Source organism: Pollicipes pollicipes, unplaced genomic scaffold (genome assembly GCF_011947565.3).
Source record: "Pollicipes pollicipes isolate AB1234 unplaced genomic scaffold, Ppol_2.1 Scaffold_3447;HRSCAF=4054_pilon_pilon_pilon, whole genome shotgun sequence".
NCBI lineage: Eukaryota > Metazoa > Arthropoda > Thecostraca > Pollicipedomorpha > Pollicipedidae > Pollicipes > Pollicipes pollicipes.
In genome coordinates, this window is record NW_023596297.1 from 21,984,257 (window position 1) to 22,009,042 (window position 24,786).

Genomic DNA, 24,786 nt, shown 5'->3' on the forward strand with positions numbered 1-24,786 from the left:
CTCTCTCTCTCTCTCTCTCTCTCTCTCTCTCTCTCTCTCCTCTCTCTTCTCTCTCTCTCTCTTCTCTCTCTCCTCTCTCTCTCTCTCTCTCTCTCTTCTCTCTCTCTCTCTCTCTCTCTCCTCTCTCTCTCTCTTCTCTCTATTTCTTCTCTCTCTTCTCTCTCTCTCTCTCTCTCTCTCCTCTCTCTCTCTCTCTCTCTCTCTCTCTTCCTCTTCTCTCCTCTCTCTCTCTCTCTCTCCTCTCTCCTCTTCTCTCTCTCTCTCTCTCTCTCTTTTTCTGTCTCTCTCTCTCTCTCTCTCTCTCTCTCTCTCTCTCTTCTCTGGCTCTCTCTCTCTCTTCTCTGGCTCTCTCTCTCTCTTCCTCTCTCTCTCTCTCTCTCTCTCTCTCTCTCTCTCTCTCTCTCTCTCTCTTCTCTCTCTATCTCTCTCTCTCTCTCTCGCTCCTCTCTCTCTCTCTCTTCTCTCTCTCCTCTCTCTCTATCTCTCTCTCTCTCTCTCCTCTCTCTCCTCTCTCTCTCTCTATCCTCTCTCTCGTCTCTCATCCTCTCTCTTCTCTCTCTCTCTCGCTGCTCTGTATGCTTCCTAACTCCTGCCTCCTCTTTGGCGCCGCGCACCGTGCAGTCTGATCGGCCCATTGAACGAAATTTCATTACATCGGCTTCCATCAAAGTGTCATCGATTCGGGCCGGCTGAGAGCCAATATAGCGGCGACGGGCATCCCTCATCTGTCGAGATCGACAGTTTGTCGGCCGACAGACGCGTCTCAAGTGCCGACGACAACGCCGCGCGTCAAAGGGGCCGTGTCAGGATGGGACGCGTGAGGCCCGCGCCGTAAAACGGAGCCCCTGCGTCATCACGAGACCGGCGCAGGATCCACGGCCAGGCTAGCCAAATTTAGCCTGGCTGCCGATACCACATCTCCAGCAGCGGTATCACACGGTACGGGTGAACAACTTCATCTTGATCCGGTTTACGTCGTTGGGTTTGCGTGGACCTGAACACGACGTCCTTTGCGCAGTCGCCACGCAGTCCACATGCAGCGCCAGAGGGCTGCGTTGAGAGAACGGCGCACGGCTCATCCTCCGTGGTCAGGGCCAGGCCATTCCCAATCACGTCAATCACAGAGGCGGACACCACATGCGCAGATTAACGGCAGTGGTTAGCACGACAGGCTACGCCTCCGTTGTCCACGAACCAGTCAAAGGTTGTCTGCTGCGCCGCGGAATTGGTACTAGCTCCAGGATCGCCCAGTCAGCCCATCAGGTGGGGCAGGAAATAGAATGACCTAGGATAATACGCTCGGTTTGCCAAGGTTTTTGTTTCGTGCTCTCTAAACGCGGCCTTGTAGGGAAGGAAGGCTGTCAAATTATTGACTGTACGCAGGCCGCGAGGTGAGGGCTTCGAATAGCATCAACCTTAGCGTGATTTTTTCGTGCCCTTTGCAAAAACCTGAACAGGTAAAGTGGCAATCAAGACTGCCTTTAACTTATTCCATGATCATTAGCAGTCCGCAAGCAGTAAGCTATTGCCAGTATTTTTGCAACGCAACTATTAGCGTCCGTGACTGCCTTCGTCGAGTTGTATCTGAATGTACCGACTGCACGCAGAAGTAGCCGGAAACCACTTTCTTTGAGGCCTGCACTTGTGCGAACAGATGTTTCAGGGTCCTTATGGGATGTAATCAACGAATAGTATCAGACATCGCTCGCGGCTTTATTGACTGCGTAGTGATGTTGAATAAGAGGTTCTCTCTGAAGTTAACTATGGCATCGCATCCCATCTTTGCTGATTTGGCCAGGCGACAAAAACTTTGGTTATTGCTGCAAATGTGTACGATTAGCCTTGTCTTTCGCCTCACGCCAGTTTTTTTCACAGAACTTTAAGCTTCCCTTGCATCATTATCACGATCTACTAATCCGCCTTCGCACGACGACACACCATAGGATAAGGCGAAGCGATTAATGGTCCTCCGTTTATCCCATTACGGCGGCGCTATGCCCGGTATTATCGGATCCATGCATTTTATCGTCGCTTGTGACAGCTGATTGAAGAAGCACATACTTCTCCGACAAAGCAACCGCATCGCCTACCCACTGTCTTCCTGTTCATAGGTGTCACCAGTCCGCCATGCGTTTTTGCAGTCTACGAAGGGATGTTACGCCCGCGCGTATGGTACGCTTACGCCCTCCATCATCGCCAGCATATCAGTCCGCTTCCCTACGTCGTGTGGATTGCTTCTTGTATTCATGGATATGTACCAGTCGGTGATGATTGATGCGAGCCTCGCCGTCTGACCGGCGACGGGCGCTGCTCCTCCGTAATGGGACGCCAAATACTGCAAACCCGGTCGGGTGTGCAGCATGACGCTGCGGACATCGGCCTCGTCTCGATCAGCGCGGCGTGTTCGCTCTGAGCTCCGGTGTGCCAGCATGACGCTGCGGACATCGGCCGCGTCTCGATCAGTGCGGCGTGTCCGCTCCGGACTCTGGGTGTGAAGCATGAGACTGCGGACATCGCCCGCGTTTCGCTCAGCGCGGCGTGTCCGTTCCGGGCCCTGGTGTGCCTCTGACATCAGCATCAGCGCGGCGTTGAGTGTGGGGGCCAGCTGGCCGCCGGCCGCGACGCGGGGCAGCCAGCCGGGTTCGGCGGGCGGCGGGCCGCTCGAGCTGTACGGCCCGGCCTGCGGTGGGGCGGGAGGGGTGCTGTCAGCTGATGAAGACGGACGGGGAGCCAGCTGCGCGCGCACTGGGCCGTCTGACGGGCTGTGACGTCTGCCTATTATGCACTTGACGGTGAGAGGCGAACGCCGCTGTGCGAAATGCGTTTCTGTGTTCCGGGGCAATGCAGCGAGGAGCACGGATCTGCCTCCCGGTTCTGGTAATTCGACGAACTTGGAAACGGTGCGATTCGTCGTCACGTGATCAGGGGGAAGGTCAGTGCTCTGCGAACCTGTAGCTCTCATGATTTGCGTAGCTGCACAGAAATCACTGCAGTCAACGCTGGGGGTTTAGGGGCCAAACTCCTAAGTCCAGTTTTCCCATTAGCCGGCACTGAAGGTCGCATGTGCGTGGACATTTCAGGACACTAGGATTGGATCAGGAGCATATAAGTATATAAGACTCTAGCAGTCGGAACAATAGCGATAAACCTTCGGCACCACTTTGCAAAGCTTAATGAGCGAATGGCGGCGGTCCTGGAACCTGAACACGAGGGCTAACTAATGGTGACAAATACGCTGTTCATCTTTGCCGCCAGTATTCCGGCGTCAGGGATTACCGAACCCCATGTCACGCTCTTTCACCCTACGTCACGGAATCTTGCCGCATGAAGAGATTTCAGGATTTGATTGAAAATGAAACGTGATCAACGCGATGTTTGGCAGCATGATGACATTTTCTTCATTTGTATGCTATTGGGCTCACACCTTGGTTCCTGACAGCACCTGTTCCTCGCTTGAAATGTTCCTCCGTTATCTTGCCACACGACAAATAAACTGAACTAAGCTGTTTCTGACCTTTGTTGTCTGATAGATTTGTCGACTGAAGCTGTCGGGCGTGGCAATGTCCACAGCTAGTCAGTTAAGAAGCTATGCCATTTATCAACAAGTAATCTCTTTAAAGAGCCGGACTTCCTTGCCCGTGAGGCGTATGGAAGACAGCCTCCTGATTGTATTCTTAAGATCGATTTAGGTGTGTTCTTTGAAGCGGCCGGTCCTGTTGATGTAGGTATGGTATTGCTCATATGGCGATCACAAGCACGAGTCCTGTCATCCCGTCTGTTCCGCGCCTCAAAAGCGCCTTACTGATCCATGACAATCCTATTTCGGAGAGGGTTTTGCCGCTTACTGGGAGCAAGGGCCGTTTAGATGACGCCGGCACCACTAACATCGCCTATGACCGCTGCCAGCATCAGCATCACAATCTCATCACCAGCATCCAGAGGGCTGGTGCTCGTTTGACACACGACACCACTACCGGCTCACACCTCCCGCCCACTGGACGACCGGTTCACACCTCTGCCCATTGGAAGACCCGGCTTACACACACCCCACCCACTGAACGACCCAGCTCACAAACCCCCGCCACTGGACGACTGGACGGCTCACACCTCCCGCCCACTGGATGACAGGACGGCTCACACACCCGCCCACTGGAAGATCGGCTCACACTTCCGCCCAATGGACGACCGGCTCACACTCTCCTCGCCCACTGGACGACCGGCTCACACCTCCCGCCCTACTGGAAGATCAGCTCACACTTCCGCCCAATGGACGACCGGCTCACACCTCTCGCCCACTGACGACCCGCCTCACACCTCTCGCTCACTGGACGACCGGCTCACACATCTCGCCCACTGGACGACCGGCTCACACATCTCGCCCGCTGGACGATCGGTTCGCACCTCCCGCTCACTGGACCGACCGGCTCCACCTCCCGCCCATTGGATGACCCGGTTCACACCTCCCGCCCACTGGACGATCGGCCTCACACTTCCGCCCAATGGACGACCGGCTCACACCTCCCGCTCACTGTACGACCGGCGGTCACAACCTCTCGCCCACTGGGACGACTGGACCGGCTCACACACCCCCGCCCACTGGAAGGACCGGCTCACCATCTCGCCCACTGCACGACCGGTTCACATCTCTCGCCCACTGGACGACCGGTTCACACCTCCCCGCTCACTGTACGACCGCTCACACCTCTCGCCCACTGGACGACTGGACGGCTCACACACCCCGCCCACCGGAAGACCGGCTCACAACCTCCGCCCACTGGAAGACCGGCTCACACCTCCGCCCAATGGAAACCGGCTCACGCCTCCGTCCACTGAAACCGGCTCACGGCCTGCCGCCCGCTGGATGACTGGACGGTTCACACCTCCCGCCCACTGGAAGACCGGATCACACACCCCGCCCACCGGACGACCGGCTCACACCCACTGGACGGCCCGGTATATGATGCATGACATTGCATATGAAAGGGTGCCCGTGGGCTTTGATCGTGGGTGGAGGGGAGCCCTACATAAACTTGCGGATGACAGTCGCATATTTCGCGGATGGCGGCTGTCCCATCGCCCTGAAATGTCAGCTCGGGTCACACAGCGCGTTGCCCGAGGCCTGCGAACGCGGCCGAGTTTGCTGGTCAACGACCGAGGTCCCACTGCAATTCAATTTCGTCTCTCTAAATCTGATCACAAGTATGATTCCTGCGCTTCAAAGTGGTTGTAATCTCGACCGAGGCCTTGGCATTTTCCTTCGAGGCAATTTTCATAGCAGTCGGCTGCGAAAACTTTAACCCATGAATTCGTCGCCTGTGAAAGCCCCTTCGTGTGATAATAGCACGCGCGCCGCGGTCAAAACGTTGACATATGCAAATGGCGGCAGTGCGTCATCAGCGTTGATCAGACCGCCGCAGGGACGGACATCCTCGGCAGACAGCAGCCGCCATCAGTATGCCACCGAGGCGCGCCGCCCGGCGACAGTTCCGGGCAAAATGGAACATGCTAATTTTCCAGGCCGCAAGGTGTGGCCGCCCGGCCGCCGGCGTCAATTGGCAGTCGGGGTGATTCACTGATTTGAATAATAGATTGGTTGCCTGCGCTGTGTATGTGTATGGGAAAAGCCCCGCAGAGGAGTCGTGACGAGGGCATTACATTTCCTGGGGAATTTCATTGGTTTGGCCGCATATGGATGTCATAGACTACGCCTGTACCTGTCAGATGTAATAGGAGGACAAGCGTTTAGTGACGTGCCTTTCATTCCGCGCGAAACGGTCAGGTATGGATATTCAAACGCAGCTGTTGAGCTGATTGTTAATCTACCTGGTTATTGGTTGTCAGCTGCTCATCAATCAAGCTTCGTTCATGCTCCAGGCTCCAAGATATACTGAAATAAGACATTGATTTCCAAAATGTATTTTCATGCATCCAAATTTAGCATCGTGCAAAAATGCACAGCGTGCGTTCCAGTCTGTGCTGTGTAGCCCTCTTCAGCTGTTCGTCACGATGAAACGTAAAAAAGGAATCCTGCTTTCCCAGTGCAACTTGAAACCAGTGTGCGTCTGATCAAAACGGTGCATCACATAACTGACAGGGCGTCTCATTCTCGTCTTCCACGTGCGGTTCATCTCTGTCCTCCCCATCCCGTTGTCGTCCGGCGGGTCCTTGTCCTCGCGTGCGCGTCCGGTCGGCCGGTGCTGTTCACTTCTCGCCGACAGAGCGCCAGCGGCCGCCCCAGAGACTGTCGAGTGGCTCGGGCACGGACGGGACGCTTCCGAAGAAGGGCTCGGGGCCGCACATGCACTGCAGACAGCCGTCGGCGCCGCGCTTGCTGCCGCAGTCGGCCGCGCACTGCTGTACGGCGCAGCCGGCGCCCACCGCCCGGCTCGAAGCCTGCTCTTGCAGACAGAAGCGGCGCGAGCACGCCTCGACGCCGTCCGCCATGCAGAAGCACGTGTTGCAGGCCACCCGCCGCTCCGAGCCCGGCGTGCAGCCGGCCTGGCGGCGGCGGCGCTCGCTGCGGCACACGCCGTGGCTGCAGACCACCTGGCTGCCGCCCACGCAGTGGCACACGTTGCAGCCGTCGGCCCAGGTGTCGCCCGCCTGGCAGCGCTCCTTGACGCGCTCGGCCAGCGCGCTGCCGTCCACCGCGCACTCCGCCTTCGTGCAGATCGCCATGCCGTCCTCCAGGCAGACGCACGAGTTGCACTGCTCCTGCCACGTCTCGCCCAGGCTGCAGTTGACCCCGGTGCGCTCGTCCACCGGCTCCGGCTCCGGCGCCGGCTCCGGCTTGAAGAAGTCGTTGTAATCGCGCATGTCGGGCGCCGGCCGCGAGCCGCACTCCATCCGCGAGCAGGCCGGCATGCCGTCAGCCAGGCAGAAGCAGGTGTTGCAGCCGTCGGCGGTCGTCCAGACGGTGCCGGGCGTGCAGGGGGCGCTGGTCTCGTCCTGCGTCAGCACGCCGCCGGCCGCCACGCACGCCAGGCTCAGTAGGATCAGCGGTACCATGACTGCTGGTTGCTGACGGCACCACTGGTGACCCTCGGCTTCGGCGCGGGGCTTTATATGGCCGGGACAGTGCCGGGAGCACAATGTGCCGCCGGCGGGACCGTCGCTGACAAAGGCGTGTGACGGGCGGCGGCCGGCACGGTAGCGCCAGCCATCGGCCCGCGACGAGGCGGCGGCAACGGAGCCGGAACCGGAACCACCGGCCGCGCCTGGCACCTCTGCCGTGCTGCCGGCCCCACCAGTCGGAAAAACCAGGCTACGCCGCTCCTGTTCCATTTGCATGTATACGTGGCTGTGATGCCAGTCACGGCCTGGGTGTCGGTGCCGCTGCCGACAGCACTACGGAGAGGTTTCGCCCCGAACTGACTGTTGGACCATCGGCCCTCCTCCAGCATGTGCTGAGACGATGGCAGGAATATCCGACTTATGTTCTGGGAGAAAGAGGACAACGGCTCCCGGAGGTCGTCCACAATCATGTTATTCTTTAGCTGGATATTGATGGCTCACGCCAAGAACGTAGGCAGCTGTGGCATTAAATATTAACCCTCACACAGGGGTGCAGCCAGAACCTTGGCAGGGAGGGGTACAGGGTTAAAAATGGACTCCTGATAGTGACCCCGCCCCCGAAAAATTGTGCGGTATAGCTTATTTGTTAACAGGGACGTGTTTTTCTTTGTTTTTTTCTCCATTTTTCCGGTCTGTAACTGGAATAAAAGCCGGAAGCTACCGCGAGATCAACTCTGCCCGAATTTTGCAGTTAATAAGCTGAAAAATCATGCGTAAAACGACTGCATGAAGCAAGCCGCCGGTTCTCCTTGTTCTACAATGGTTCAACAGACTATTTCTAAACCGATAAAACTCGGAGGGTTGGCCAAAATTTTGACCTGGGTTTTACGAAGATATTAAACACTCCGTGTATGTAGATGTAGATCGAAATGGACCAACAATGTGTATCAACACGGCCAAGCCATGTTGTCTGGAAATGTTCATCATGCAGTTAGCATCTATCAGTGCTGCAATTCATGTAACATAGTTTTGAGCATGCACGTTCGCAAATCTTGGCAACAGAAACCTCGGCGCCAGGCGTTGCAGTCTCCATAGGCTGCGCAGGGTTGCCCTCATGATTAATATTAAGTCGTGGCCAATGGGTGAGCGAAAATGATGACACATGTGAAAGAAGCACATCTGAACGCTTTAGGCCATCAAATCGTACATTTAGAAGGCAGTCCGGGCGAAAAGGAAAGTCCGGTCTGGAAAGTCTAGGCGAGGAAAGCCTGGTGGATGACATCGGGCTTCGCAGGTATTGCAACGATGGAAGTGAGAAGCTATTACAAGTGTATCGGTCAAATTTTGCCCTTAAGCTTCAACATATCCTATTCGTGCATCTCACCTCTAGATTTGGCCACGGCTAGCCGAAAAAAAATCGTGGGATCCGTCCTTATTTAAACGCAAACATATTTCAGATCTGTTTTCGGTAGGAGATGATACCGGTCATAAATTCCTCAACCTGTTGCTGATCAGCCGAATCTGATGATGGCAAACGGTACTGTCTTTGTGGTCTGACCGTGCAAGTATACACAAACCGGGCCATAGCAGTAGAATGGCAACTTAAGCCGGACTGACTGATTTAGTCAGTTGAAAATTGACCTTTTGTATGTAGTGGCATTTTGACATTATTTCCATGATTGCTGATGTCATCTGTTTCTGATTCCATTGGATAATGATTACAATCAAGCGATTTGAGCTGTTATTGTCACGCTCACGCTCCCGGGTGGCCGGCTGGATACCCTTCGCTTGGGTGGGGGGTCATTTTGGCCACCCCTGAGATTTCAGAAACTGAGAGGGCTGCAGACACCGAATTCATAGGGTATAATGGCCTGTGCGTGGACTCACTTGGGTCAAATTTTGAGGTTCCTTGTTTATGACCTTTTGGGTTAAATAAGGTCAAACAAGGTAAATCTCCAGGTTGGTGTCCAAAGTGCCCCAGACCCTAGACACCCGTTGTAAGCAAAAGGTAAAATCCTCATTCAAGGTCAGTGACTCTGTTTCATCTTTCTAAGGTCATGGTGACCAAAATCATGAAAGACCGCTTTGAGTTTTGCATTTGAATAAGCTAAAAAGATTACGCTAGACGGTATGTTCCTAAAAACAAAGGGTTGACCTGGGCTATTCTAGGCCAGTAACCTATGTTGAGTTTTAAAAAGTCCATGAAAGATTATAATGTGATTTCTGTTTTCAACAAATTCGAAATGAGCACCAGAAGCTATCCCATACAGCAAGCCCTCGAGTAATAACACATAGGTCGGTTTTGACCTCGGTCTGACGTTTATACCTGACCCTAGGTCAATGGAATTTGTTCATTCATTTATTACGTTTACTTAGAAAGCATCTCAGAGATGCATGGCTTCGTCTAACACTCAGTTGTTGAATCAGATTAAACGATTCCCTAGAAATTGACTTCGCTGAATGCATGGCCTGATTTTGATCTGTCATAGGTCAGCAAACTTGCAAGGTACATTTAAATTTCTTTGTCATCAAAAGATCCTCTATTCAATTGTCTACAACTATGCAAAATTTGGCGCAGCTACAGAAAGAAAGCATTCCAGAAAACTTGTGGGGGTCAACTTGACCCCACCAGAGCGCGTGTTAAACAATCACGTAGCATCAAAATCGAAAATGGCCGTAGTCAGTGTCTGTCTTTCTTTCGTTACCGTATGACTCACATCAGGGCGACATGTCATATCATAAGAAACACCTCGGACCTAAGGTCAACCGCGGCTCGCGCGCCCCTCCCCACCCACCCCCCTCGGTGCCGATCACAGGCCCGCCATCGCTGACCGACCTTTAACGCCGGCCGTCCGCCGTCGCGCGCCCTCGGACACGCTCGCCATCCGGGACAATCGCGTACGCCCGGCGCGGAGCCGTCTCCCTCCGGCTGGAATGTTCTGCTCTTTATGAGGAGAGGGATCTCCTGCATTCTTCCAAGAACAGGACGCCGGTTAATTGAATATTGCGCTGCCGTAACAGCGTTTGCAGGAATTTCCACAAGTAGTGTTGGCCTGTGCTGTTGTCAGGGCTATTGTAGGCGGTACTGGTGTGCAACGCTGTCAGGAAATTCTACAGGGGTGTGGTTGTAACGAACGGACTGTGACCAAGCTTCTGGCTAGCGTCAAAATTAGTACGGAGATACACCTGATACGTTCATTGTATGACGTCATGTTCGGGACTGTTCCCGCTTTGCTTGTGTGCTGCTGTGAGTCGTTAATTGTGTGGTGGTGGCTCGAGGGCCGCGCACTCCCCCACGCCCTTCTACCAAAACCGCTGAATGTCTATCAGACTGCTACCAGTTAAGGAAAGAGGGGACCAGCAGGCCAGGGCCTTCCCAGAATGCCAGCAATTATCGCCGCCGCCGTCCGCAAACTGCCCATAAAGGCCTTACTGGCTTCCTGTATAGAATTAAAGAGCACTCTCCACTGCATCAAGTTTGCCTTGAGGACAGCCGTTTCTGGGAATATTTGGAAAGTTTGGAGCATGTGGCGCGCCAGGACGGCCGCCCACCAGCCGGTGCACCACCAAATGTAGCCATCGCGCCGCGTCCGCCGCCGCGCTGTCACCGTCCGCGAGTGGTCAAATCCAGCGGTGTGCGACGGCGCACGACCAAACGACTGCAGTCTGGCTTGTCGTGGGCCCGATTGAAGGCAGACGTTGGATGATAAAGCGGAGGCAGCCGTAAATATTACCGTTGGCACTCAGCCTGCCTTGTTTACCCAGGAAGAGGTTTTTGATAACGGAGTGCAGTGTGTAGAAACAGTTTCTAAAAGAACTGCGTCGTATTTCCAAGAGGCGGGACAACTACCAAATCTGACAAAACAAAGTGTACTTCCACGACCAATAAATGAATGATTAATACTAATTCAAAGCGTTACGATTTTGAGCTCCGTGGGCTACTAAGTGATTGCTGTAGAAAAATAGACTTAAGGGGAAAAACTAATGGCTTACATAAACGGGTTACTTTTACAGAAAAGAATGATCGATCCAAGGGAGCTTTACGAGTATGTTCAACTGACTAAAGCTTTTCAATAATGTACAGTTTGTGTCTAATTTTGGTAATATGGTCTGACCTGATATGGCTTTGCTCCTGAGTCGTCCAGGCTTTGTTCCTGAATCGTCCAGTTCAGACTTGAGCTGCGGAGAGGGAGAGTGCAAGCAGCCATGATGCCAAATGGGTTTTATAATATACTGGCGTTCATTTGAAGGTGATCAAAACAACGGCTGGTTTCAACGGTCTTACGGGCTAATTCCGGCCATCGACATAGCATATCATGACCTCTGGAGGTCGCAGTTTTCAACACATGAGCTAACGAGTGCAGGGTTTTGCGTGGCTGTACCGCAGCGACAGGGCTTTTGCGTAACTGTACCGCAGCGGCATATGACGCGATTTAAAAAAAAGATCGAATTGATAGCGATTTTGTGCTCCGTAGAGAACAATGCTGATCCCTGTGGTAAATACGGCATAAGGTGGAAAAGTGGCTTCATATATGATGTGATGTGTGCAGCCATATGCATGGTACATTGCCTACGTACGTACAATGCCACCAATTAAGATAAAAAGCTTAACAAAGTTGTCACCTGCTGAAATTTGTATTATCCTGAACAGCAACATGGAACCGTCACGTTTTCAGGCTGGAGCTGCACTGCTGAAGCCCACAAACATCTCGCTTACATCTGCAGCCGTCATAGGCGTCCCAGGTAGAGCTGCAGTCATTATAGACGTCCGGGGTAGAGCTGCAGCCACCACAGACGTCCCGGGTAGAGCTTCAGCTGTCATAGGCGTCCCTAGGGGAGCTGCAGTCATTGCAGGTGTCCCAGGTAGAGCTGCTGCCGTCACAGGCGTTCCGGGTAGAGCTGCAGCCACCACAGGCGTCCCGGGTCAAGCCGCAGCCACCACAGGCATCCCGGGTAGAGCTGCAGCCGTCACAGGCGTCCCGGGTAGGGCTGCTGCCGTCACCGGCGTCCCGGGTAGAGCTGCAGCCACCACAGGCGTCCCGGGTCGAGCTGCAGCCACCACAGGCGTCCCGAGTAGAGCTGCAGCCGTCGCAGGCGTCCCGGGTAGGGCTGCTGTCGTCACAGGCGTCCGGGTAGAGTGCAGCCGTCACAGGCGTCCCGGGAAGAGCTGCTGCCGTCACAAGCGTCCCGGGTAGAGCTGCAGCCGTCACAGGCGTCCCGGGAAGAGCTGCTGCCGTCACAGGCATCCTGGGTAGAGCTGCAACCACCACAGGCGTCCCGGATAGAGTTGCAGCCGCCACAGGCGTCCTGGGTAGAGTTGCAGCCACCATAAGCGTCCCGGGTAGGGCTGCAGCCGTCACAGGCGTCCCGGGTAGAGCTGCTGCCGTCACAGGTGTCCCGGGTAGAGCTGCAGCCGGCACAGGCGTCCCGGGTAGAGCCGCAGCCGTCACAGGCGTCCCGGGTAGAGCTGTAGCCGTCACAGGCGTCCCGGGTAGAGCTGTAGCTGTCACAGACGTCCCGGATAGGGCTGCAGCCGTCACAAGCGTCCCGGGTAGAGCTTCAGCTGTCATAAGCGTCCCAGGTAGAGCTGCAGTCATTACAGGTGTCCCTGGTAGGGCTGTAGCTGTCACAGACGTCCCGGGTAGAGCTGCAGCCGTCACAGGCGTCTCGGGCAGAGCCTGAGAGGTCACATGTCCTGGCCAGCTGCTCTGACGACAGGTGCTCTTGACGGGAGACGGAGCCCGCTGAAAGGCACGGCTCCGGCCACGGCAATCTCATCTAATGCCAACGAGCCCCATTCCCCAGTAATGGGGTCTGATGGACGTCCCGTTTCTGCGCGTCGCTTGTTTGAAAACGCGGCCAATGGTGAATGGCTGGCTGGCTGAATGTGCTCGGGACCAGAGACTATAGGCGGCTCAAATTGGCTCCAAAGCAGGCTGAAATGAGCCCTTGGGCGAACCATTAGTGAAGACATGGAGCCTGACCCCCCTACAAGACCGGGCACCGAATATCCCGCGCGTGGTCAGGGAAGCCCAACTGCAGGCGAATATTTCGGTTTTGCTAAATGTCAGCAGCTTTGCTATTGCCAGGGGCGGATCCAGACGGAAGGGGCCATGGGCCATGCCGCCGCCCCCCCCCCCCCCCCCCTTCCTTGAGCACTGAACGGGCCCACAGACTCCGAGGGGACCTACAGCCAGCCAAACAGATGCAGTTTTTTACATAGAACGCGACAAAATTGTACGTCTTTGGGCTTCTAGGCGACCATCACCAGTCGCAAGCGAATGTGAAGCGTCTGAAAAAATAAGTATCCTCTGATTGAGAGAGTGGTGATTGGGAGGTCTTGAGAGTGCTTACGCTGTCCAGAAGACCAATGCTATTTCCGAGGGCCCTATATATCCACGTGCGGTGCCAACCCGATTTAAGGATTTGTCTACGGCGCGCTTGATTTTCTTGCCTTTGATCGGAGTACCTTGCGCTGTTGATGGCCTCGTCCTGCTTACGTGCTGTGGCACTCTTTATTGATCAGGAACCTTCCACGGATTCTTTTTATTCGCCCAAAACGCTCTATACGCTAGAACCGTGGGCCTCATATGTTGACATGCCGACGCATTCTCGGCTGCTTCGGAACCCTTCACGTTGGTCACGGTTAACCTACCGACACACTCACGACATGCTCATCGACCCCCTACTTGACTAAGCCCTGGATTGCCCTTGAGTGTTGCAATTCACATCCCCTCCTTATACCATAATTTAAACATTTTCCATCGAACAGTGCTTGAGCCGACAGCTTTGCCACACTACCGTTTCTCAGCAGTTCCCTCTTGTGTCTGCTTTGTCGTTGTGCAGTCTTTCTACAGTCATATTCGATGGCGTGCTATCTTCCCCCACCCCCACCCCACCCCCACCCCCAGTTACTAATGGGGGAGAATGTTTCCTTCGGCGTTCGCTGTGTAACATGTCGTTAATCCCGGAGGGTAATTGCATTTGCAATTGCTCAAATCTGTACCAAACCTTATGGAGGAGGGAGAGGGGACGCTGATTGTTCGTGTCACTTAGTGAGAATATGATCATTAGCCTCAGAGAATGTCTTTGGCGGTTTCGCTGGCCATGGACGCGGCACGACCCTGGCAGTCGGGGCATCCCGAGACCCCAATAATTCACCGGCTCCGGTTAGTTCTGTAGGCGCAACAGCACTATGACCCGCGGCTGCTGATCGGGCGATGACCCGGCGCGCCTACGCCTTGCGCAGAGCAACGCTCGGTCAAATGTCCGACTGGTGATCCACACATGTGAGATCTGTTCTTCGGCGATACGACGTTAGATGAGGATAGTTAAGGCGGGATAATCTTCATCAATTTCATTTATCGAGAAATGTACAGCGTCGAGTCACCGCGGCGGACTTGGCCAAGTGTCGAAATGAAATGAAGTTATCTGAAATAACTTGTTGGCTTTGGTCAGGTCACTTAAATTGATGAGAGAGAATGAGACCGACCGCGCAAAAGGCACATAGCTGCAAAGATTGGCCACGTACAAATGCTACCAGTCGAAGAGGAGTACGGAAATGAGGAGGAAAAGACAGCAATCGTGCACAGTTATCACTTCGGCGCACAGCCCTAATGAAACGCCAAGAACGTTGAGGGGATCCCCTGGTCGTAACCCCAGTATGACTGGACGCCGGGATTGAGACATGTGTCGTGTTCGGTTCATGGGTCCTAAGCATTGTCCAAACACTTGGAATGCGTTTGCCTAACAATGACTACCGCCGCGGCATCGCGGTAGGAAGCGAACGCGTTCAGCACGCTGTCGAGCCATATTACATCGCGAACCCATTCGTTTGAACTTCATTTTCCAACCGCAGTGTGCAACACTCATGATCGTCAACGTGGAGAGGGTATCCTCGCCCATGGCCCGGATCCAAACCGGCTCACACGCGCCATATGCATGGCAAGTCGCTTCTACGCTGCCATTCAAACGGACCCCATGCCTACCAATGAGACAAACCGCCATTTCAACTGGAAAAACCAGCCTTGACGAGCCGAGAACACACTCAGACGACGTGCCTCGGCCCATCTCAAGACCGGTGCAGCTCCCAGCAGGACAGCGTTTGTTCTCCGCTGTCAGCGCGGAGAGGTGCCCCCGTCGGCGTAAGGAGACTCAGCCTCACGCAGCGCGAAGAGGTGACAGACTCAAGCAGCGTAGGGAAGTGACTCAGTCTCATGCAGCGTGAGGAGGTGACAGATTCACGCAGCGTAAGAAAGTGACAGTCTCATGTAGCGTGAGGAGGTGACAGCTTCGCGCAGCGTAAGGAAGTGGCTCAGTCTCACGCAGCGTAACGTGACTGTCCCACGCAGCGAAAGGTGACTCAGCCTCACGCAGCGTAAGGAGGTGACAGCTTCACGCAGCGTAACGCAGTAACGCAGCTTCGCGCAGCGTGAGGAGGTGGTCACTCTCAACGGGCGAAAAAATAGAATGGAACTATTTGAGACGCGTTTTCTTGACAGCATTGCCGAACATGACCATATTAGTTAATAGCTGTCAGGTTTGTTTGCATGAGCCTAAAAACAATATCCACTTAGCCTGCCCGATTATGCCAACGAAGGGGCACATCAGTTTTCCCAGAAAACACTTTGCAGCCTTAATCATTCCTGGGCGGCCATAACACTGCCAGTTCTGTGCATTGTCTTCCGTCGACGCTCTGGAAGCTTTTGTACATTTTGGCACGTTGATACCACAATGAACCCATAGCGTACGGAGGACGTCCGACGCAAAATAAAAATAGACGCCCGTGAACTGTACGCCGCAACCTCCAACATATTTCACTCCAAAAGGTATTCGATGGGACCAACCAAATTCCTGTGCCAAAAAACATATTAATCACACGTGTGTAGCTCTGTTCGTACCGAATGTTATGCAGATGACTGGCAGGGTCATTCGACAGCAGTTTGCTGAGACGCTATTCACCTGTAGTCGCGGCAAGATTCTCAGTGCCCCGCGCCTTGATCTCAGTCAAATCGCCTCGCGTAGCCACGTGTCTGAGGTCGAAAACACCATTGTCTCCTTCCAGGATTGCCGGCAGCGCCAGACCAATTCCATTTCCTTAATAGGCTTCCTATCTGATCAATTTTTAACGCTCGGTTGAAGAGTTCCCCTCCCGGCGAAACGCAAGGAGCCAGCTCAAGGAAATTACAGGGAAAGATTATCACAAAGAAACGACGGAGGGGAACGCGCGCGAACGCAACGAGCGAAGGGCGCGCCCTCCTTACCCAGCCAAATGCAACGAGAAACGCACAGACTGTTGCGCAAGCTGGCGGGCGTTTAGATGTGCAGTTCATCCTGTGCCCATCTAACAGCGGGACGCTGCAGACGCTAAACTTCGCTTCAAACGCTCCATCGCCGATCCCTGTCACACAAGTGTTGTTTGGGTCCTGGCCCCCAACCCCATAGCGTTCTTTGGCATTTTGGTCACTAGGTACGACGGGATGGTGATCCTGATAGCTGGGACGGTGTCCTCACACACTACCAAGGCGCATGAGCTCGTCGGCATACCAAAATCAAGTCAAGGCTCTGCATGAACCACACGGACAGGGGACCGGAGCTGACCTCGGTCACCTAGCTCAGTCCCGTGATGTGGAGTCAACAAGGGTCAACAGCAGCCTGCTTACGGTGTTTAGACCAAGAGGTGGAAAGCCATGAGGCGTTCACTCATGTCGGTGTGTGATCCCTCTCCGACAACCTTGTCACAAACACCCAAAATCCGCCGGGAATCCGGTGCTCTCCTTCCGCTCCTTCTCTTCGCGCGGGACCCGAACACAACTGAACGACAACGGCTCACATACCGCTTCTATTGCGTAAGACCACACACACACAGCACCTCCCGGCCGGTCCCAACACTGCAGGGCGGGGGGTGCCCGCCGGCTCTGGCCGCAGCTGGGGGGCGGCCCACTGCCTCCGGCCGTAGCTGAGGGTGGCCCACCGCCTCTGGCCGCAGCTGAGGGCGGCCCGCTGCCTCCGGCCGTAGCTGAGGGCGGCCCGCCGCCTCTGGCCGCAGCTGGGGGCGGCCCACTGCCTCCGGCCGTAGCTGAAGGTGGCCCGCCGCCTCTGTCCGCAGCTGAGGGCGGCCCGCCGCCTCTGGCCGCAGCTGAGGGCGGCCCGCCACCCCTGACCGCAGCTGAGGGCGGCCCGCTGCCTCCGGCCGTAGCTGAGGGTGGCCCGCCACCTTTGGCCGCAGCTGGGGGCGGCCTACTGCCTCCGGCCGTAGCTGAGGGTAGCCCGCCGCCTCTGGCCGCAGCTGAGGGCGGCCCGCCGCCTCTGGCCGCAGCTGAGGGTGGCCCGCTACCCCTGACTGCAGCTGAGGGCGGCCCGCTGCCTCCGGCCGATACTGAGGGCGGCCCGCGGCGCGGCGGCACTAAACGGTACGCTTCTCATCCAAGCTGAACGGCTTGATCCAGCGCAGTCGCAGACGCTCCCGCACCGTGGCCGGCGCCAGCTTCAGCCGGTCGTACTCGGTGACGACCGGCGTCACGCGCATGGCGGCGTTCCGCACCACCCGGCCGTCCTGCAAGAGAACACGGCAACCTGAGGCCCTGCGTCTAGCATCCGAACGGGCACCGTCTTCACGTCTTGCGCTCAACACCACGCCTCAAAACACGTACAGTTCACAGATAGCGCCAGCTTCACGCAGACATGTAGGCGACCCACGAGCAAGACCCGCCATCTAGACTCTGTGATATATGACTCAGATTCCACACACATCAGTCGGAAAGGTCGGCCCCAATACGCCATGATGATTCGGAGCCCCCTATGCCTATCCTTCGTGAGAATATCTGTTGATGATCTAGGTAATATATATATATATATATATATATATATATATATATATATATATATATATATATATATAAACTATATGTATAATAGATGTAAATTAATAAATATCAATATATATATATATATATATATATATACATAAATAATAGCAAGTCCCCCCCACACACACACAAACAAGACACATCAAGCGGGGTAATGCACCTTAATACGTGCTTGGGTAATCGGTTGAAAAAGACGCGCTCGAGTGGGTTGGGGCGAGTGCAACTTGGAATCCCTGAGATATCCAAATCTTAGAAAGCTGAATGCACCACATGCACAACGCAGAAAGTCAGAGACAATAAGGTCGAACAGTTTCAAACTCGAGATTGTTGTCCGAAGTGCCCCTCCTTCTCCCCCTAACCACGGCAAACAACCAAATCGAACCTAGATAATTGTTCTAATCGAGAGGCCAATCAGGGTCATGTCAATTCAGTGTTCTTATCTTGCCTTGAGAAGGTCAAACAAACAGAAACGTCCCAATTATTTTGATATTTGATTTTTTGTAATGAATTAATACAAAATGAGTATCATAGACTGGCTCCTGAAGTAAGTTTTTCAGAATAAAAACTTTGATCTGACCTTGGTTTGACATGAATACCTGACCCAATTTCAAAGAAATTAGTTGAACTCCGAGTTAAAATCGTCCATTTGCTTCGGAAGCCATCGCAAATTTGTGTGATGTCTAACGCTCCGCTGCCATATCAGCTGGAAATATTTCTTAGAAGTGTCCTTACTGGCAACTATGACCTGTTTTCGACCCGCTACAGGTCAGCTACCTTAAGAGGCATAACCAACAGTTGATACCAAATGGCTCGTTATGTAGTTGTCTACAGCTGTACGAATATTGGCGTCGCTAAAGTCGTACGAATTCGGAGTTGCTTTTTTTTAATTCGTTTTAAATTTTTGAAAAAGCCTTTAAGAGGAGAGGGAGGGGGTTCAAATCGGCCTGTCCACCCGGAGCGGGTGTTCAAGTTTGAAATGGGTTGGGGCTTTCGGAAAGCTGTTGCTATTCCGCGCTTTGTATACAACAGTGTCTGGTTACTTACGTTAATATGCTCACGTAAGCTGGGGACAATCGCGACGAAGACTTAACCTGCCATGCCGCAAAACATTCCGACGGTTATCTTTCCAATTGTCTGATCTCAGCACCACCTCAGACGTACGACAAGCTCTGAATGTGGCTCCCCAAAAGTACAGAACAGTATCGATGTAACAGCGCGCGTATAACCCTGAACCTCCATCTAAAATACAGGCAGGACGCCGTCCCATTCCCTGACTGGCACCAGGCTTATCCGAGTGACTTGGGTCGGGTAGACCAGGACGGGTCTAGTACAGCACGCCGGGTCGGTTCAGAGCCGGGCCGGCGCCGCTTGGCAGGGTAGCCCCACCAGCGGGGTGGCGCCTCGCGCCGCCGCGCGCCGCAGCGCCGGGCGTGGGCGCCGGCTCCGGGGCGCCGTACCGCCGCTCTGTCGGCGGCCGGGCCGGCGCGCGTAAATATCGCCCCGGCCGGGGAGCGCCGCCGCCGTAACTCGCCGCCCCTCTGACAAATGGACTCGTCTGTGCCCAGATTGCAGGTGGCTGCGAGAGCTAACTCGGGGGCCGGCCCGCCCGGAGGAATCAATCGGCGGCGCACGGGGTAGGCGGGGCGCCGGACGGACGGCGCGGCGGGCGGACGGCGCGGCGGGCGGCCCGCCGGCGCTCGTCCGCAGTCTGCAGCCCGGCGGGTCCGCCTCGAGGCCGTCAGGCTGTCGGGCCGCGTTTACGGGCTTGACATCAAACGGAATATTCACAGAATGAGGTGTACGAGAGCTGTGCACTGGAAACGAGGCCTGCCCGCCCACCGTTCATCAGATGCACGAGGGTCGCGTAATATGTTTCAGAGTGCCTCCAAAAGGAGCATTCCAGCGTGGATATGTCATATGACAACCTTCCTAACCTTACCAACGATTACGCTATCTCGCTACTGTCCGGGCTCCACAAGCTACTTGGTGCAAGAGTGACGCACTTGAGCCCCGCGGTTTTCACACCACGGTAAACACGGGATCCGCCTTCTCCATACACCCGCTGGGCTACCGCCCTTTCTCTGGAGGAAAACTTGCCTCTAGCCTCACCAGGGCACAATAACGAGGGCGCTCATGACAGAATGTCGCGACGCGTGGTGTGTGAGTTAAATCGACCCTTAATTTGGGCAGCGCCTGGCATCACACTGGCAGTAACTGAACAACCAGCATTCACCACCATTAGCGATAGTCCAACAATTCATGGAGTAACACACGGCAATCAAAAACACCCACAGACGAAGCTCGGCCTGCCGAAGACGACTAGCGCATCAGACGTCTCGCTACCCCGATGCTTAATTTTGAAAATGTTCAACACCTTGTTCCGGTAGTGGTTACACAGGCGCTTCAACGGATGGACCCTCCGGCTGTTGACTGTCGCTGACCTCGCCATGTCCCGCCGTCTGCCAGCTCCCCTGACCGAGGTACGTCTCACGAGCGCCGCAGTCTGCCGCGAGTGAGGCCCCGGCCGGCGGCGAGGCCCGCACCTGCGCTGTCTCTCCGCGGTCTAAATCAAATGGAGCTGCCATCAATTAAAGCAGACCGCCGCTCCCGTCGTTAATCATTGCGCGGGGCGGCGGCTGCAGCCATTACCTTCAGCGGCTGCCAGTCCTCATCTGTAGCAGCAGCTGGCCTTCGCCGCCCGCGGTATCGTTCCTCACCTCCCGCAGCTGCCGATTCCTACCTCTGGAAGCTGTCCGTCCTCGCTTCCAACAGTTGCCAGTCCCCGTTTCCAGCACCCGCCGATCCCTACCTCTAGAAGCTGTCCATCCTCGCTTCCAACAGTTGCCAGTCCCCATTTCCAGCAGCTGCCGACCCTCAAATCCAACAGGCACCAGCAGTCATCATCAACGTCAGTAGCTGCCGGCTCCATGGCCAACAGCTGTCAGCCCTCACCTCCAGCAGCTGCCAGCCGTCCAGGTCGTCGTTCGCCGGCTGGCCGTCCGGGAAGGTGATTGGGTCCACGCGGATCACGTGCTTCACGGTGTACAGCATGGCGTTCACCTCCGGGATGTTCTTGACGACGTTGACGGCGCCGACGGTGCGCGTTGAACGCTGGCGGGCGGCCGTCACACGCAGTCAGTGTGCGTGACAACAGCGCAGCTGAGTGTTCAGGGTTGGCGCATCCGGCAACAACCCCGGAAGAGTGTCTGGTGTTGGATGCCTCCTCCCCCTCCCTTCATTCATCAGCAATAGTGGACCCAAAATTCGTCATCGAGTCTGTCCTGACGCCTCCTGCGTCACTGGCGCACTGTCCCGCGTGCCAGACGTGTGCCAGACGCGTGTATCGCGGCACCGGAACATTGTCCGTGTGTCGAGGCGTCTCGGCTAGACCAGCCACACGAGCACGTGGCCAGGTGACACGGGACCGGCCAGCGTCCCGCGCGGGCGGCGGCACATGCCGGCGATCCCAGCTGCCGGCAGCTCCCGCCGGCCGCGAAATGTGCCTCAATTCGGACGACCAGATCCCATTTCCGACAGAGCTCGGAGAGAAATGAATGCAGATTTTATCGCAGAATTGGCCCAACTTCCGAAACGATTCTAAGAACAAAGTTCTCTGAATGTTCTCGTGATTGAATGGGAACTAGGCTCATTAAAAAGACTTAACAACGTGATCAGTTCATGCTAGACGACTGCCACGATGGAAAAGAAAGATTAATGGTCCGCCAAAAGTTCTTTACAAAATGCATTCATCTAGTTTCAACGGCTGCATCACGGGCTGAGCGAAGGCAGTGCAGATTTATGCAGCATCTAAAGTACAATCGAAAACCGTTTGCGATAAAAATACGTCCATTTCATATTACTTTAAGGGAGGCAGGTAAAATGCGGCATCAAAATTTTGCGTAACAAAGTACGTAATTCACGTGAAATCTACCTTGATCCCATAAGCTGGAAGAATGTTTTATCACATTTCTGGAAATCCGGCATACCATATGAAGTCCTGGGAACAGCCAAGTACCTACGTAGCCACAAGCCATACACCATGGCCGATCAAATCTGCTGGCGGGGTCAATCAGCACCACTGCTCAGCCGCCAGCACCGGGCTCTCACCCCCTCGTGGCACCGCCCTCAGCCGCCAGCACCGGGCCCTTAACCCCTCGTGACACCGCTCCTCAGCCATCAGCACCGAGCTCTCACCGCCTCGTGGCACCACCCTCAGCCATCAGCACCGAGCTCTCACCCCCTCGTGGCGCCGCTCCTCAGCCGCCAGCACCGAGCTCTCACCCCCTCGTGCAGGCCGAGTTGGCGGCAGGTGTCCTTGATCCAGTAGGGCTGGCCCTGGAGCGGAGCTATCAGCTGGATCCGATGCAGCTTGGCTGGCGTCACCGGCGGGTCGGGCCGGTCCGGAAACCTGGCGACGGCCGGGCCCGCCATCAGAGCCGGGTCAGCACCGAGGGCAGCCGCGATCAACGCTGAGCCCGGGACACGACGGCCGGGGCGGGGCGATGCTGGCCGGCTCGTGATAGCCGGCGTTTCTCCGTGCGAGACTCGAGCAGTGCAAACCGCCAGTGAGTGTGGTTCAAGCTTTCCACGCTTCTCAAGCGCGACCCCACCCACTCAATTATAGTTGTTACGCAGGGCACACAGGATTCTGAAAGGCTAAACGTTTCCAGGAAGTTTCAAACACACTTTCTTCTCTTTTTCCTTGTGTTTACGAAATGTCCGCTTCGTGCACCGGGTCTTTACGTCTGCTGGCAACCGGCAGCAGATCGGACGGGCAGGTCCGTCTGTCCGGTCAGAGTGCAGCGTACAGAGCTGGCCGGCCACGTGGGAACGGGAAGGCTCCACTCGACTCCGGCACACGCCCGCTCCAGCCATCGGTCCGCTATGAGGCACTGGCGCCGCGGGCCCACGTGGCGACGAGACGCTCCATTCGTCTCCGGCACAAGCCTGCTCCAGCCAATTGGTCCGCTATGAGGCAATGGCGCCGGATTGAAGTGTCGTATTGGAGGGGTGGCCAGCCTTTCCCCTAACACTTCACTTTGCCGCCGTCGGTCCCTTTCCGTTCCCCTCCCCCCCCCCCCCTCCACAACACCTTATAAGCGAAGTGGGCGAAATCCGTGGAGTCATTGATTTGATGTAACATTGGGACAGTTCTAATAATTTATATCAGCATGAACCAATCCTCTTCCGAGTTTGAAAAAAACGTCGTTACAACTGGCAGAACGATGGCAGGCGCGCGTCAGCTGTCCCATCCCCCCCCCCCCTCCCTCCCACCTTATCCAACCGGCCCAGGGTGACACCGGCGCGTTCAACCACCACAGGTGACTGGTTCACAACGCTGAGACGCAGGGTGCATCGGCTCCACAGTCTGCCGAGCGTCAGCGGCAAGGGCAGGCGGTATGATGGAGGGGGCGGTGCACCATCGAGTCGGCAGGAACCCGCCGGGTCGCGCTGCCACTGACCGCGGTAGTAAATGAAGCCGTGGTACTGGATGCCGCCGTCGGGCCGTGGCACGCCGCGTGAGCTGTCCGGCTTGTCTGTGACGGCCACCGCCATGCGCTCGGAGCGCGGCAACAGATCCCTGTTCGGCGGCAGCTTGGCGCGCGGGGAAGCGGCGCTGCAGCGGCTGCGCTTGTTGATACCAACCGCCGCGTGATGGCAGCACAGCCACCCCGCCAGAGGGCGCCAGCGAAGACGATCGAGCCGGACGGGGAAGTCATTGTACTGGAACTCACAGACACCTGGAAATAACGATGTAGCTTAGGAAACGACGCTTGCGGAATGACCAGGCCAGCTGAAAGTATCATGTTTTCACAAACAGCCGAATGGTGCCACAAATTTCCTGAAGGGGCTGTTGGAAAGGACATCCTAACCTTCTGTCAACGTATAGCTTCTGCACCTCCTTCGTTCCAATAAATCGCTTGCTCCGTGTTACGTCGTGACCTAACCCTGATACTTCTGTGTGACCCTGATACCTGATCTGAGCCCGGTGCTAAACACACGAGAAAATTGTTCCGTTTTAAATTATGCTCTCGAATCAAAGCTTTTCAAGTAGATTTATCATTTCTGAACGCGAATCTTACCAAAGTCTATCTATCTATCTATCCAAAGTTCCCAAAAGTGGAGCTTCGTTCGACAACACTTTGATCTGGCACCGGGATCGAAAAACGAAGCAAACGATGGCCGAAGCGCGCAGTGGCTCTATTTCAGGTATTTCAGGTAATTGGATACGGGAGCTCGGTTTAAAAACTTAGTTTTAGAAACCATGATTTACTGCTCGTTCTATGAAAAATACAAGATTTCTTTGGTACGCCGTATCCCTAAAGGATAACATGGCGCCACCGCTTCCGCTGAATCAGCAAGGTGCTACACAAACAGCAGCTTGAGGTTTCAACATGCTACTACATAATTTGTTCAGTGTTTTATGCTGCTAGTAACCGATTATCAGCATAATAGAGGTACTGCTTCGGTGACGTTATCGGGCAGAACATCGGTTTATTGTTGAAACCCCACGTTCCAAGTTGTGCTGACTGTCGTGAGTGGCCACGAGCGACTCGTGACATTAAGAACAGTCTGAAGCGTGACATTGTCAGCATCAGTCTGAACTCTTAATGCCGAAAAAGAAGAGCCGAAAACACTTATTTCTTGTTTCGCAGATTTAGTCTAGCCTACAGGGAAAGTGAGGGCTACTATCATGTTCAGCTTGATAATCAAGCAAATATGTTATTACAAGAAGAAAACCATAACTACCGGCGTAAGAAGCAGATCCGCGAAAGCGTCTTACTCAACCGATCCATGAGGTATTACCGATGGTTCGATGATTCAGGCCAATTCACAAATGACAAAGTGAAATTATTGTCATGCTCCACCAGTAGGCAGCTGGGGCGGTCAATTTCGCGAGTGA

The 24,786-nt window shown here is 55.0% G+C and overlaps 3 protein-coding genes across 3 annotated transcripts in view; 1 reads left to right on the forward strand and 2 right to left on the reverse strand.

The window, feature by feature from the left end:
• Positions 1-5,900: 5,900 nt before the first annotated feature.
• Positions 5,901-7,026, reverse strand: LOC119092017 (uncharacterized). The gene has a single exon (XM_037214968.1). The coding sequence runs from the start codon at positions 7,006-7,008 to the stop codon at positions 6,202-6,204; it is 807 nt and encodes a 268-aa protein (XP_037070863.1). The 5' UTR covers positions 7,009-7,026; the 3' UTR covers positions 5,901-6,201.
• Positions 7,027-17,372: 10,346 nt separating this feature from the next.
• On the reverse strand, positions 17,373-22,332 carry LOC119092115 (39S ribosomal protein L30, mitochondrial). The gene is made up of 3 exons (XM_037215087.1): positions 22,164-22,332; positions 20,835-20,993; positions 17,373-17,569 (listed from the first exon to the last, which is right to left on the reverse strand). Exons 1-3 carry the CDS (start codon positions 22,311-22,313, stop codon positions 17,420-17,422), a joined length of 459 nt encoding a protein of 152 aa, XP_037070982.1. The 5' UTR covers positions 22,314-22,332; the 3' UTR covers positions 17,373-17,419.
• A 1,023-nt stretch (positions 22,333-23,355) lies between these two features.
• The window catches only part of LOC119092287 (A disintegrin and metalloproteinase with thrombospondin motifs 18), a 20,168-nt gene continuing 18,737 nt past the window's right edge, over positions 23,356-24,786 (forward strand). The window contains exon 1 of the mRNA XM_037215257.1: positions 23,356-23,481. Coding sequence (XP_037071152.1) covers positions 23,356-23,481 — 126 coding nt within the window. The remainder of the gene's footprint in view (positions 23,482-24,786) is intronic.